The sequence below is a fragment of the Leuciscus leuciscus genome (genome assembly GCF_965113295.1).
Source record: "Leuciscus leuciscus genome assembly, chromosome: 5".
NCBI classification, from domain to species: Eukaryota; Metazoa; Chordata; class Actinopteri; order Cypriniformes; family Leuciscidae; genus Leuciscus; species Leuciscus leuciscus.
The window spans coordinates 14,282,669-14,298,204 of NC_138729.1; the positions used below are offsets into that span (position 1 = coordinate 14,282,669).

The window sequence follows — 15,536 nt, forward strand, 5'->3', positions numbered from 1 at the left end:
ATCAGAATATCAACATGCATAATAATTATGAATGCACTGTATACACACATTTCACTATTGCTGTTTCACTAGTGACACTAAAAGTAAAACCGGTGGAAATATTGTACATTCACAACAAAATTAAATCAATAGAGCATGCTTTGGTGCAAAGGATTCCAATCACTGATTTAAATAAATAATTGAATTAAATAAAGCAAAAAAGATATTCCCCTAGTACCATCTGGACCCCAGTGTACATAGAATTGTATTAAAGGAATGAGGAATCTACTTCATTTTCATCAATTGCTAAATGTGTTCAGGCTACCGTGTACTTAGAAAATTTATAGTTAATATTTTAGTTTGGAGAAAGAAATGAAACTGATAAAGCCAAAATATTTGAAAACAAAAGCTACTAAGGTTTCTACACAAGGAATACAGCAAAGTCTTGTAAGGAAAAGAAAATGACAACCACATTTAAAACCCATCTTTATTATAGACGATAAAAAAAATTATCATGAAATAGTAAATCAATTAAATTGTTCATTAATCCTATAAATGCCCAGTTTTCGGTCAAGCACACGTGCTCAAATATACACACGTATAATAGACAGTGATGGACCCACTGTCTCTTTTTGTTTGCTTGTTTGTTGGCTTTCTACACACAAAATGCACATCTATCATTCCTTCTCCCATTATAAATACAACCATATCTTTATGTTTATTAATGAAACATTGTTAAAGCTGTGAGTTCAAACACAGACCTTTTTACCTCAAATCACAATCAAGTTCCATCCTGTATTTTTCTCCCATGTGTGTGTGTTTGTCACTGTTACAGCTTCTCTATGCTGGCAGCCACAATGGCAATTATGCAAGCATTTATGTTTGTGTTTACATGTACATACAGTATTTCAGACACGCATTTGTGTGTATACATTATTCAGTGTTAATGTTTTGACGTATATATATCGTATGTACACAGTGTGTGAATGAGTCTTATGGTTCAAGTGTGCATAGCTATTTGCTCGCTTTCCTAATTCTAAGCACGGATCAGGATCAGGTTGTCCGAAAGTGCTCAGTAAGCACTATGATGAGTCTCAAGCTACATTTATTGTTCTTCTGTATCTTGGTGGAATAAGCGACTGTGTGAGTTTCAATGTGGCGATTGTGTGCTTGCGGCCGGTGATTCCGAACGTTCTAGCTTGACAGCAGACTCCATGCTGATGGGTGAGGTAGAGGAGGGAAGGACACTTGAGCCCTTGCTCTCCAGTGAGGAAGAGGATGAAGGCAAAGACACCACAATGTATTTCTGGAGAGGGCGTGAGCCGCCCACAGCACCTGTGTTTCCAGACTCAAGTTTGACGAGTGGCTGTAAAGACGTGGGGGTGCTGGGGACTGTACTTGTGACAGGAGATCCAGACTGGGAGGAGCTGAGAGTGATTACCTGGAGGAAGAGTTTACATCTACAATTACAACAGATATATAAATTAGATGTTGACATTTTCTGAAGACATTGTGAATTTCAGTTCCACTTGCAAAACTCACTGCCACGGTGCTACGATGTTGTGGGTGGTTTTAGGGCATTGCATTGCCATTTCTAAGGTGTTGCTAGGGGGTAGTTGCTGTGTGATTGCTTACTGTTCCAAATCAAACCCACCTCTAAGTCTCTGACATTCTGGACATACATATGGCTTGAATTTACATATCTCGTTCAATGTAAATTTATGGGATTTTTTTCAGTTATTACTTTTCTAAGATCTGTATGAGAGTAATGAGAATATGATTTTTCTTACATTACAATAATGCAAAATGTTCAGAAAATGTGCTTAATCTTCATGAAAAAATAAATGAACTGGTTAAAAGTACATGGTTAAAATAGGCTTTAGTATACAGTATATAGAGCAGGGTATCTGCACAATTTTTAAAGTCAAATTTAAGGCTTTTTAAGAAAGAACCTGAAGAAATCAAAATGAATACCGTACATTAGGGGTGCGCAATATTGCCAAAAATATGTCTAGATATTTTCAAAGTTTTGTTGATAATAATTAGATGATATTTTACTGATTGTGTTTTTGTACTGGTACCCTGGCTGGTTTAGGCCTGTTGTTGACAGCAGACTCACGAAGATATTCATATTTTTTTATATTCTATGCAGTGGTCACAGTTCACAGTAGTGACCGAAATTAACATTTTTATTAAGGGGCAATATTTGCCACCCTAAATTGATTTCCAGGGGCATTGTCACCTATATATGGATATTGTTTCTAAACGTATTTAGAGGTATGCATCACCTTTTATGTCAAATTCTAACATTCAAATTAAATTATATTAGAATAACACAGTACCAATGTCAAAATAAATCATTAAATTAAAATCCATCCTTGCAGTGCAGAGGTGACACAGAAGCGGCATCAAAACTGGCATTACTATATTTACACTTCATTTACAATTGCATAAATGAAGCTATTCAATATTTAAATATTAAATGATTTATAATTTTAACGTTTTAATTAAAGGATACTTTAAATATGAAACTAAAACCACCAGTAGGTGGCAGCAAGTCACTGTTAATAAGCGAGTTATTGGAGTCATTTATTCAACCGATTCGTTCAAACGGCTGATTCATTCAGAAAAACAAGTGATTGTTCATTGAATCGTTAAAATTATTCGTTCAAAATGCGGATTTCAGTAAAAAAATAAAAAAAAATAAAAAAATAATCATCGCTGTCTGTTGGACCACGGCTTCATTATGAAATTCTCGTGGGTGATATAAAGTGAAAATTGACAATATTGTGTCCAAAAAGTAACTCACAATGTTGTGCAAAGGAAAACGGCACTCTTGATCATGTGATATTCTAATATAACAACATAATATGATATAAATATAAGACAAAAACTCATTTGGGGACATCTATAAACTGACACATCACGCAGTGAAAGCAAGCATGAGAGACAAACGCGATGTCAGCTCGCACTCGCAGTGCCTCGTACATAGTTAAAACAATGATTACAATATCATCATCGTTCATAGACAATATCGCACACTCCTAAGCACATAAAGAATGAACTTACAATTGAACTGACATTTACTCGTTTTCTTCTCTCCTCTCGCGTGCAGGAGACAGATGTAGGCTAATATGCTGCCGTAAGTGACGCGAATAGTCACGTGAACTAGCAAATCCACCAAGATAGAATTAAAAAATTATAATACGTAGGGCTATGCTAATTAGATAGTTTTAATTTCTAAAGCATTTAGATAAGTCTAAGTCAAAGTGTCATCTAAAATTTAAGACCTTTCATAAGTAAAAATAAGATTTTTTTTTAAAAATGTGTATTTTTAAGACTTTTTATGGCCTTAAATTAAAAAAATCTCATTTAAGACCTTTTAAGACTTTTCAAGGATCCGCGGGGACCCTGTAGAGGGTATGCGCGTGACGTCACCATCGGCTGGAGTGACTGCAGTTAAACAGCAGTAGCAGCAATAACAGTGTAAGAACTGATTTTCCTGCTAAGACAAAACTCACCCTGCAATAAAGCCAAAAAACGCACCCTGGACAGAAGATAGCAAAGACAGAGCACAGGACATTGTCCTGTCCAAACTCTTCTTCTTCCTTATCTCTGCATCCCCCTCTCCCTCCTCCCTTCCTCTTCTCGCGAGTCAAGTCACCAAAAGTTCACTAACTGTACATTCACACCGCCGCCGGCGAGAGCGGCAAAATTCACTCTCGCCGCCCTGCCACCAACGCCGTAGAAAGATTCGGGGGCGCTCTGACATAGATTAGAATGCGTGATTTTTTTAAAACTTTATTTAAAGGGGCCGCAAAGCAAATAAGAACTGAACATAAATCAGTATCCTATTTTGTGCAGAGTGGCCTCACGTAGGGTATAACCTACGTTTAACCTAATGAAATCTTTTAAATGTGAAAGTAACAAAATGACAGATGGAAAGACCTTAAACAGTTGATGGACCCCATTGACTTCCATAGTGGGAAAAAAAAAAATACTATGGAAGTCAATGGGGTCCATCAACTGTTTGGTTACCGACATTCTTCAAAATATCTTCTTTTGTGTTCAACAGAACAGAGAAACCCATACAGGTTTAGAACAACACGAGGTTGAGTAAGTGATGACACAATTTTCATTTTTGAGTGAACTATCCCTTTAACAATTATGTTATTTTGCTAACAAAAAAAACAAAAAAAATCCATTTGTGTGTTCATGAGTCTAATTTCAACATGCAGATAATATGTTTAATAGACTTGGTATTTAATTAACACTGATTTGTGTGCAATCTACATTACAATAACTGTCCTGGTTGTAGCTGCAATTGGTTAAAATCATTATTATTTTGAGCAAATTAATTGCATTCCCGCTGAAAAAACAAGCGTTTTTAGTTCAAACAAGTTCTAGCGCGAAAATGTTGCCTATAAATAGTGTTGCGCGGATACATTTTTCCTCCATTTTGCTTAGGAACTAATGTGGTCAGAACCAAAGTTTACAGGATTGTGTTCTCTTGTATCCTCTCAGGATGGAGGACTTCTACATTCCGATTGGTTGCCGCTGAACCGCGTCATAGCTTATTACCATAAAGTTTACTTGATTTCAACTCTTCTCGCCGCTCTCGCCATCCAAGACGCGCTGCGCCGCCCTCGCCGGAGCTCGCCGCCGGCTCTCATTGAAAATGAATGGCTTCCGGCCACTTTGACGCTCTCACCGTCGGCGGTGTGAACGCACAGTAAGAATGTCTATATATCACATATGATGTATCTTGTGAATCTATTGTTTTTCCTTTTCATGTTTGGTATCATTTTAAGCGTCTCAGTGTGATTGGTAAAATGGTATTAATTTCATTGCAGTCATTGGTTTAATGAGAAAGATTGAGAACTTAGGAAAATCCTGTTCTCCTCTCTGGGTGATGAATCTTCAAGATATCTCCCGAAACCAGGTGCTACCCCCTGGGGTACATGAATTGACCCAAAAATATTGGTACAACCCTTTTGTTCTGGTCTGGGTATTTAAGGCTAGGTGACAGAGCAGTCTTTGCGACCCTTTAACCAGGATCATCCCCCATATAGTGCTGTTTCAGTGTTTTCCTGTTGGAAAAACACTCACACACCACTGTGTCTCTCTGGAATGCATTGCTTACTTTTAGAGTCATCTTTGAGTAACTGATGTCATGCATTTATTATTTCTGAATTGGCTTTTAATCATTTACTTGTGTAATTAGCATGGTACATTTTTACCTGACAAATAAATGTTATATCTTGATTGATTCTGAAGTTTTCTGAAATCATTATTTTAGTAGATTATGAGGAGACTGGTGCTACCGCAGCTCTGTGTCCAGGATAGGTCAAACTAAAGGCGCATATGAACGGAGCAGTAGGCACGTCATCTGAAGACGTTTTGATTTCGGTCTATCACTGACTTAGCAAGTTGTACGGAAGTGGCTAAATAAACTACACTTTTTTTGTATGAGTGAGCAGTAGGCAACCGACTTAAGAGGTATTAGCAAACCCTGCACCCTCTGACCAAGATCAGACTGGCGAGGCTGTGTCCGTGAAATCGGGTCCCTTAATGAATGAATAATTGAAAGTATGGGATATCCGAATAATCAAAGATCTAAATTAACTCATAATCAATATTTATGACTATTTTCTAATCAGAAACACAATCTAAATTTGATTATCATTTGAAATTGGAGTCAGATTAAGCGCAGAGCTAAAGTAAATTGAACTAAATTCCAATAAAATAAGTGAACTTCACTGGAGCGCTGAAAAGACATACACGCAATATTCCTTCGCCCAGGCCGTTGGATTCCATCGTTGGGCCAATGGGTGGTCTTTACAACAGGATGCTATGCTGGATTGACAATTTCTTATAGGTTACTGATAGCCGGATTATTAAAGGAAGTTGTTCCATGGCAGAAAAAAGCACTTCCATACATACACTTGTGAATCGGAATCGAATCATGACATCATCTGTATTAATACTCAGCCCTAGCAGAGAGCTCAGATACACAAGACAAAACTTGTTGGATTGTTAGAGCAAAATTGCTAAACTTAAACTGAAAATCTCTCACTAATGAACAGATCAGTATGGAGCCACAGAGCTCTGTCTAAAGCAAGATGCAGTTACACCTAGTGTTGTCACGGTACCAAAATTTCAGTATTCGGTACCGATACCAGTGAAAATCCACGGTTCTCGGTACCAATTTCGGTACCAAAGCTTAATTTAGATTAAATTTACATAATTATATTAAAGTGTATATCACAAAGATGGAAACTGTAGTATTAAAAACACTTTACAATAAGATTCCATTTGTTAGATAACATTAGATAAAATGACCTAACAAAAAAAACAATAGTTATATACTGTCGCAATTATTCTCCTTTAGGGGTTAATTAAAAAATACATTTTTAAAATCAAAAGTTAACATTATTTCTGTTAACATTATTTAATGCACAATGAATTAAGTGAACAAACATGACCAATCAAGTGTTTTGTATTAAATAACATTCACAAACGTTAATTAATGTTGTAAAAATATATTGTTCACTCAATGTGTTATGTTAGATAACGCATTAAGTGATGTTAATGAATGGTATCTTATTGTAGCATTACCAAACTATACAGGAGATAAAATATGTTTTATTTGACTTGACTATACTTTTATTTAATCCAAAACTGTATTCATATTTAACTTTAAAAGGGCTTTTTAAACCTGCTAAGAGTTATCCAGCCAAGAATAACAGAACTGCTTTTCTGACGGACTGATATTAATGACGGCTTTTTATTTCTCATCTCCATAAATATATCTAGTAGTAAAGCTAATGCAAGGGCTGGAAATCAATTAATAGGCCTATGTCACACTTCCTCGTCGTCATGGAGAGCACAGTTCGCACAAGCGTTTGTACTCCCGTGGCGTCTGTCGTTGCTATGCATCCATGAACGCACATGGAAAAGCGAGCGTGCCGCTTCTATTATGAGCGCGCTTGCCGCGCGCCATTTGAAATAACCATAGACAGTATAAGAAATAACGTATCTGCACGCGCAAAAACATCAGCACCACATCAGCAGCAGCACCGCCGATCGCCATCAGCGCTTTTATGAAGAGGACGCAACTGCACGCGCTTCGGGCATGCACGCGCATCAAGTACCGGGTTTGAGAAAACCTGGTACCGTGACGTTAAAAAAAAATTAGTACCGACTTGGTACCGAAGTACCGGGTCTTTTGACAACACTAGTTACACCTCCTTAAGTCTAAGTGCCAAAAAGACTTGAACGTCAGCATTTGTTTTCAGCGTGAATGCTGCGAAAATGACACAAAACACATCCGAAACAGGAAAGAGCTTTGCGATTGACTGTACAACTAGATTTGACAAGAAATCGGAGGTATATTTTTACAGACTGCCGATAGCTACAGAACAGAGAAGCAAATGGATCGCTGCAATTCATAGAAGCAACTGGACTCCAGGCAGCAAAAGTTGGATTTGCAGTCATCATTTTGTCAATATGCTGAATTTAGGAGTAAAATCATACCCTATATTGTAGTTTTAAATTGTATTGACAACTCATCAATTAAATATTTACCATCATATATTATGCATAATTGGACGTTTTTAAATAAAAAACGGACAAAAAAACGACCCATTCTTTCACAAATGTTTGTAGAAGTCTGCATGCCTAGGTGCTTGATTTGTGGCCATTTGTGGCCACGGAAGTGATTGGAGCACATGAATTCAATGATTTGGAGGGATGTCCCAATACTTTTGGCAATATAGTGTATATAACATTGATATAAGTGATCCCATGGATTTAGACCTACCGATATTGTATTAATATATAGCGTTCACAGGCAAATTTGCTTTATATATTTCCCCGGCATCGAAATCAGGCACATATAAATGTCAGGAAACACAATTCCTGCCTGCATGTCAATATCCATGGATTACTGGATCTTTGGTAAGTTGTAAGGAACACTATATTGAGTCCAACCTTTAGTTTAAACTGATAATCGTTTGTTTTACTCGTGTTTTTGCAGTTTCCCCTATTAAATCCAGTCACGCAGCAGGCTCTTTTGCCACTCAGTCCGGCTGAGGGGGGCATGTTCTGGCGGCCAAGTGACGTCAATGCATACCCTCTATAGTGATGGGGACACTATAATGTAATGTAACAAGCACCGTCCTGCAGAAGAGACGTTAAACCGAGGTCCTGACTCTCTGTGGTCATTAAAAGTACCATGGCACTTCTCGTAAATGAGGTGAAACCCCAGTGCCCTGGCCAAATTCCCTCCAGTGGCTCTTAACAATCATGGCCTCCTAATAATCCCCATCCATTGAATTGGCTCGATTACTCTTTCTCCTCTCCACCTATAGCTGGTGTGTGGTGAGCGCAATGGCACCGTTGTTCTATCTCTGCAGTCGCATCATCCAAGTGGATGCTGCACACTGGTGGTGGTTGAGAAGAGATTCCCTGATAGGATTGTAAAAAGCTTTGGGTGTACATAGTAAAACGTTCTTTCAATGCCTAATTTCATTTTATTTAATTTCAACGAATAGGATAAAGGATAAATAATGTCTGCACATTGAAATTGCAGCGCCAAAGATTATTTACCAAATATTTTTCCTTCTAAACATCACATGAGTTGAATGACTTCTCTATAGGCTTTTGAGATTTTACTTTGTTATAGAAGTTACCAGTGTGATTACTGAAATGTTCTTTTCATGTATTCTCTAATGTCTGTATTTGATATGAATGCAGTAACAGTGCTTGCTAATTTAGCCCGGCTTCCAGAAATTAAGTATGGACTTCTTTAACATGCGTCAATACATGCAGCTGTTTTTCTAGGGTCTTTTTTTAAAAGTCTTTACTTTATGGTGTTAGATTAAAGTGCCCTCTCCTTGAGAGAAAGAATGTATTATGTTGATGTTTTGAGAGGACTCTCCTGTTTATAGTTAGAGCCTGCCAAATCCAACCTTGAAAAAGCTGTGTGTCGATGTGTGTGTGTAAAGCCTGGTTCACACGGGACGATTTTAAAATTGTCGGCCGATTTTCCAAACCTGAGAGACCCCACACACGGCGATAAAAAATCACAGGTCTAACAGTTTTGGTCGTACAGTGTGTGGTGCGCACCCACACTGCAAAATCAACACATCTCACACAAACCGATTTGACTCCCCAGCATTCCCAGGTCAGACGGGAAATCTCGCAAAATCCCTCGAGATCAAACGTGACTTCAGAGTAAACAATCACACTGATTGGCTACACGCCACAGTCCACAGGCTGCGTGCTCATTTGTCCCCGGGGGACACCACACACGAGGAGAAATCGGGGCAAAAAAATCCAACATGTTGGATATCCCCGATTTGAGATCGGAGCGGTCCCGACGTCCTTCTGAGCAGACGAGAGCCGTCTTAACACACCACACACGGCAGGAATATCTGATCAGATTATTTTACGATAATCGGAGCATCCTTAAGATTGTCGGAAGGGGTGAATCGGGGCTAAATCGGCCTAATTATCCTGCCGTGTGAACCAGGCTTTAGTCTTTTTGGTTACAGGTTAAGGAACCACTGGCATTATTGGAGATTGACTGAGTTGTTGTTTTGGACATGCTGGCGCCCAACAACCCAAATCTGCGACCTGGAAGGTCACGATGTGCCTAACTTCAGGGTCTGAGTGTCAGCTGCATAATCAATGGAGATATGCTTCAGTCTATCTATATATGTGTGGAAAATTACTGTTTATCTATTTCTTAGCCAATGAGAATCATTCAACCTGAAGCAAGGACGTAGCTTAGACCTTGGTGTGTAGGGTATAATTGTTGTGATCTTTGCAACTGTAAACAGGGCGGCCTACGAACTCTGTGTGAGTCTTGAAGCTGACTTCTGCCTGATGAAACTGCAAACTATCTTCAGTAATTTTTCTTTTCTTTTCTTTAATTTATTATCCTTGTCAATGCCTATGTATTGAAGGGCACTAACATCTTGATCAACTTGTTTAAAATGTAATACTATAAGACAAAAAAAACAGGTAATAGTTCCACATATAAAAATATTGCGTCCAGTGTGTGGATGGCTAAAATAATTGCATTTACGCGTATAAGCACACTGAGCACAATTACCACACCGATAATTTCCAGACGGAAGAGTCGGAATGCCTCGTGGGCCTAGATGAGAAGGAAATTCTGATCTAACAAGCATGTCACGGAAGATTTTGACGTCTAAAAACAAGTTTAGGATCTTCCTTAAAAATGCACGTTAATTTAGAATCATTAGAGATAATATGCCAATGCCTACTGAAAATGTTTCAAACCTCCTCACCAAACATTTTACATTTATTAATTTAGCAGACTCTTTTATCCAAAGCACAAACATCTTTTTGTTAAATCAGTGGCTTGTTGAGAATAAGATTCATCTCTGCTTCAAATTCTGCACACTCACTTAAATTGGCTAACAGGCAAGCTTTAAACAAAAGGTCTAGGGTGGAAACTATTGCCTACAAGTTCACACTTGTAGTTCGGTTTACTTGGTGTGAACACACCCTTAATTAGTATTCCTATTCATAGGTTTTTGATACAAATCAGTATGAAATTTTGTAAAAAAAAATGTACTTAAGAACAATATAAAGTCTACAACAATTTATCTAAAGTGGAGAGGGATTCTTTACTTTACCTTAGAAAAGTTGGTAGACTGTAGTGGTGTATCCTGCAGATAAAGGTGGTGCTATTGTACTTCAATGAGCGTCAAACGGGAATTCGCCGACATTTGGATGAACACGTTTTTAATGAACGTCTACCTTCTGATGCTTCTAATAAACTTAAAATATGCATTCATTCTAAGTTATTATATTTTGAAAATAGGGAATTTAGTGATAAAGAGTATGAATTTCTCCAAGTTGATTGTCCTATCACACCAATTATTCTTTGCCTAAAGTTAACAAGGGTCTTAATACTCCACTTAAGGGAAGAACTATAGTGAGTGGCATTGGCAGCCAATTCTTTTGGTCATCCACACACTGGACACAATATTTTTATACATGGAACTATTACCTGCTCCTCTCCTCATATGGTTTATCTTATCCATTGTCCGTGTGGTCTTACATATGCTCGGAATACTTCTAGAGCTCTACATATCTGCATTAGTGAGCTTCACAGTAATATCAGAACCAGAGGCGAGTGTAGTCTTATAGCGCAGTGTTTCCCAACCTGTTTTTGCCACGGCACAGTTTTGATGTGTAAAAAACACACCACTAAGTACTAAAATATAAAAAAATTGCACAAACATACATTGCTTCAAATGACATATTAAAACTGGATATTATATTACATGCAGTACTCACATTTAAGGTGAAATTTGAGCTTAAGTTAATAAGGAACACAATAAGGTCATATAGCTATATGATGTTGTTGGTAAAACAACATCTTTATCATCGCTGTCGGGCAGAAACCTCATATTGTTTAAAATAATTAAACACTGTGTCGTCAAAGTTGGTATTGTGGCTTTATATATGGTCAGACACTTGCATGTGTCATTATAATATTAAAAGTTTATGAAAATTCAAGCTCCAATGGAATTTTGACCATTGAATGATATGTGTTTTGCCCGTTGCAGGAACAGCCGCGCCTGAGGCAGTCAGTGAATCGCATTATGTTTTCATCAACTATGAATATGAAATTGAATTTGAACTCTATGATTATAAAGTTTACTGTATCTATGTGGGCGCTCAGTTTTTCTTGTTTAAAGGTCCCATGACATGAAATTTTCACTTTCTGAGGTTTTTTAACATTAATATGAGTTCCCCTAGCCTGTATATGGTCCCCAAGTTTCTAAAAATTTCAATCGGTGTAAATCGAGCTTTTGCTATCTTTCTCTGCCTTTGAGAAAATGGAGGCTCATACGCGCTGATCTTGAATCTCCTCCTTATGACGTCATAAGGAGGAAATGTTACCTCCCCTGTCTCTGCTTTGCCCGCCCAGAGAAAATTGTCTCTGATATTTTCCGCCCATGAGAAAATGCGCTAGGAAGTAGGAACGCGCGCGCGCGATTTTAGTTTGTCCACGAGAGATATCATGGCTTTTGAGCGAGCGAAGCATAACAATTGCTCAATAATTGGATGTACAAATGAACACCAAAGGGTCAATACAGAGCTGGGCTTGCTGAACGTCTGAAACTAAAGTCTGGATCACTCTCTTTGGCTCAGCTACACACCTCGGGCAAGTAAGTCAACTAATGATATATAAGTGTGTTGCTTTACTGTTTATGGTTACCTAGATTTTACACGTAGAATGTGGCTGTAACATTAGCTATGCAGCTATGCAGTTTATGTGTGTGAATACACACACTGTAACGCGAGTGTTGTACGCGTCTTTGTTATTTGGATAACCGTTTTCCTGTTGGTTATATGGCGCGCGCGATATCCGCATTTCAAGATCGCAGAGCTTGATGTAATTGTAATAAGATAAATACAGACGTTACAGATCTCTCATGAAAAGGCAACAGTAGGTTAGCGTTAGCTACATGATGATAACTGTAAACCATCCGAATAAAGTACCGTATCCAGACATAATATTTTAAACTAACCATTCGGAAACGTCCTGCTGGAGCCGCTGAGTTGCAACTTCTTCATCCGTTGCTTCTCCATCTGGATCAGATTCTGGGTCAAACTGAAATGCTTGAAAGACTGCGTGTCTTCGTGCCATTGCTATATCCAACGTAAACATGCACGCCACGTTACCGTTGGATGTAACGTATTTAGAACAGTATATTGGCTACAAATAGACAGCAAATACCAGAATACACGACTCTTCATACATTAGCCTTCATAAACAGTGTTTCTTGAGTAAAATTGTACTTATTCAAACATCGGTTCTTTATTTACCCTTACATTGCAAAAGAGCAGAGATGGTCCAAACTGTCTGGCGCTTCATTCACAATTGACGCAGGGTGGTTTAATGAGGTTTCGCTGACAGTTTGAGGATCCAGAGGAGTTAAGAGATTTAGTCACACGTTCTTTTAAATGCTTTTCATTGGTTACATATTTGTAAAAACCCACATACAGACGTAAAGGATGACCAATATCATTAATTAAATAAATAAAAATATAACAAAAATGACTAAATATAGAGATGCCCAACAGCGATGATATATTGTGATTTGTAGCAGGTTTTTTTTGTTTTTTAGACCCACCCTGAGTGAGCTGTAAACAGACTGCCATTGTTTTGACGCCAGAGCAGCTGTAGACAAGAATGTCTCCTAAGCGATTGAGGTGTTTTGTTATAAGATGTAAGAATGAACATAGCCGTCTTCATTTACTCTCGTTGTTACTCGAGGATGGATCTGTACCAACTGTTCGTGATCCAGCTTACAGTCTCCGGACTGATAGGCCTAACGTTACTGATCACGGCAGTTAATGGAAGGGAGAGCGCACACTTTATTACAGTTCATCTGAGTCGTTTTACGGATATAAAGTTTACCAGTTTATTAAGCACCCCCTGAAAAGCTGTGTATATATTTGTTTACTGTTAGTTGTAATGAGTTTTTGTGTTTAATTCGCTGTGTATGTTGATGATAATGAAAGGGAGAGAGACTTTAACCCTCTGGGCCCTAAGGGTATTTTGGGGACCTGAAGAAGTTTTGACATGCCCTGACATTTGTGCCTTTTTCAGTTGCTTTAAAACATATTGATGGCTAAAGTCTGATTACACTGTATTCAGCACAAACAGGGCTACAGTAATATGTGAGCAACATGTAAATAAAAGTTTGTAGTTTTGAGAAAATAACGTTAATGTGAGGTTTAAAAAATTAATTAATTAATTAAGTCACTGAAATAAGGCCATATAAAACATAGTAAACATTTGTTCACAAGGCTTTTCAAAACTGGATCTTGTTGCGAAAAGTTTTTTCTTCAAAACAATGTGAAAACCATCCTGATCACTCCTTCATACAAAACAATATAGTCATTTAACTGTTGTAACAGAAAAGTTTGGTTGTGACATAGGGAACTATAGAGAATGGATGTGAGGAGACTTAATGATTGAATGTATTGTTTTGGCTTACTCACAAAATAAAGTTTAAGTTAAAAGAAGTAATCCGACTTACATTTTCTTTACACAAAGACTTTACTTAAAAACTTTAGACCTACACTATCGTTCAAAAGTTTTAGATCTGTACTTTTTTTTTCTGCTCACCAAGGCTCCATTTATTTGATCCAAAATAAAGCAAAAACTGTTTATTTTTACAATTTAAAATAAATGTTTTCTATTTAAATGTATTTTAAAATGCAATTATTTATTCCTGTGATCAACATTTTCAGCATCATTACTCTAGTCTACAGTGTCACATGATCCTTCAGAAATCATTCTAATATGATTTGGTGCTCAAGAAACATTTCTGATTATTATCAATGTTGAAAACAGTTGAGTAATGATGAACTGAAAGTAAAAAAAAAATTAATTTTTTTTTAATCTGAAATAGAAAGTTTTTTAACATTATAAATGTGTTCTTTACTGTTACTTTTGATCAATATAAGGCATCCTCATTTCCTGAAGAAAACGTGAAGTGGTGCTTGCAGTGGCAAAATTCGGCACGGTTGTTAGGGTGTTTCTATTGGGTTGCTAAGGTGTTCTGGGTGGTTGCTAGGTGGTTGCTATGGTGTTGCTAGGGTATTTTGGGTGATTGCTATGGTGTTACTAGGTGGCTGGTAGTTGTCACAGATGGTTACTATTGGAGTTCTTAGCATTTTCTTGGCATGATTTAGCACTTACCTAATCTCTATTAGCATGTAGCTATTCACAGCTAGCATGTGTAGCATGTTGAAAGTCCTGTTTGCTAGCATGAGTCAAAAGAGCCAACCCCCATCTCTATACAATGTTCTGATAATGAGATATAGGTCTTGCAAAATGGTTGCTAGGGTACTCTGTTTGGTTGCTAGGGAGTTGCTTGGCAGCTGCCAATCATGAAACTCCAAAGGCTACTTGTCAGTATGAATGATATAAATTAACTCCCATGCCTCTGTGACATTCAGAATTGAAAATATCCCTCTATGGATTTTGGTTGCTAAGGTGCTCGACAATGGTTGCTAGGGAGGGGCCAGGAAGTGTTGAGGTGATTAATTATTGGCTGTTTGCTGCCCTGAGTCAAACGAGACCACCCTCATGTTTCCACGACAATTCAGTCCGGAGATATCCCTTTGATCGCTTTCAATGGAAGTCTATGGAACTTGTTGCTAAGGTGCTCTAAATGGTTGCTAGGGTATTTTGGGTGGTTATTAGAGCATTTCTAGATGGTTCCTAGGGTGTTCAGGGCGGTTGCTAAGGTATTTTTGGTGGTTGCTATGTTGTTACTAGGTGGTTGGTAGTTGTCACACATGGTTACTATGGAGTTTTTATAGAGTTCTCAAAAATCTTTAGTAACGAGTGCCTTTAGTACGGCACTCGGCCGCAGTCAAATCACAGCCGTTCTGATATACAGCGATATCGCAAGGCTACAAGTGTGATATTGCTCATTTAAAATTTATTTATTGGTTTAGGGTGGTTGCTAGGGAGCTTTTAGTGGTTGCTA

The 15,536-nt window shown here is 37.8% G+C and overlaps 1 protein-coding gene across 1 annotated transcript in view; it reads right to left on the bottom strand.

Annotated features, from left to right (window-relative positions):
* Positions 1-448: 448 nt before the first annotated feature.
* The window catches only part of taf6 (TAF6 RNA polymerase II, TATA box binding protein (TBP)-associated factor), a 52,148-nt gene continuing 37,060 nt past the window's right edge, over positions 449-15,536 (bottom strand). Inside the window, exon 15 of the mRNA XM_082171446.1 lies at positions 449-1,420. Within this exon, the coding sequence (XP_082027572.1) occupies positions 1,130-1,420 (291 nt within the window). The 3' untranslated portion in view covers positions 449-1,129. The remainder of the gene's footprint in view (positions 1,421-15,536) is intronic.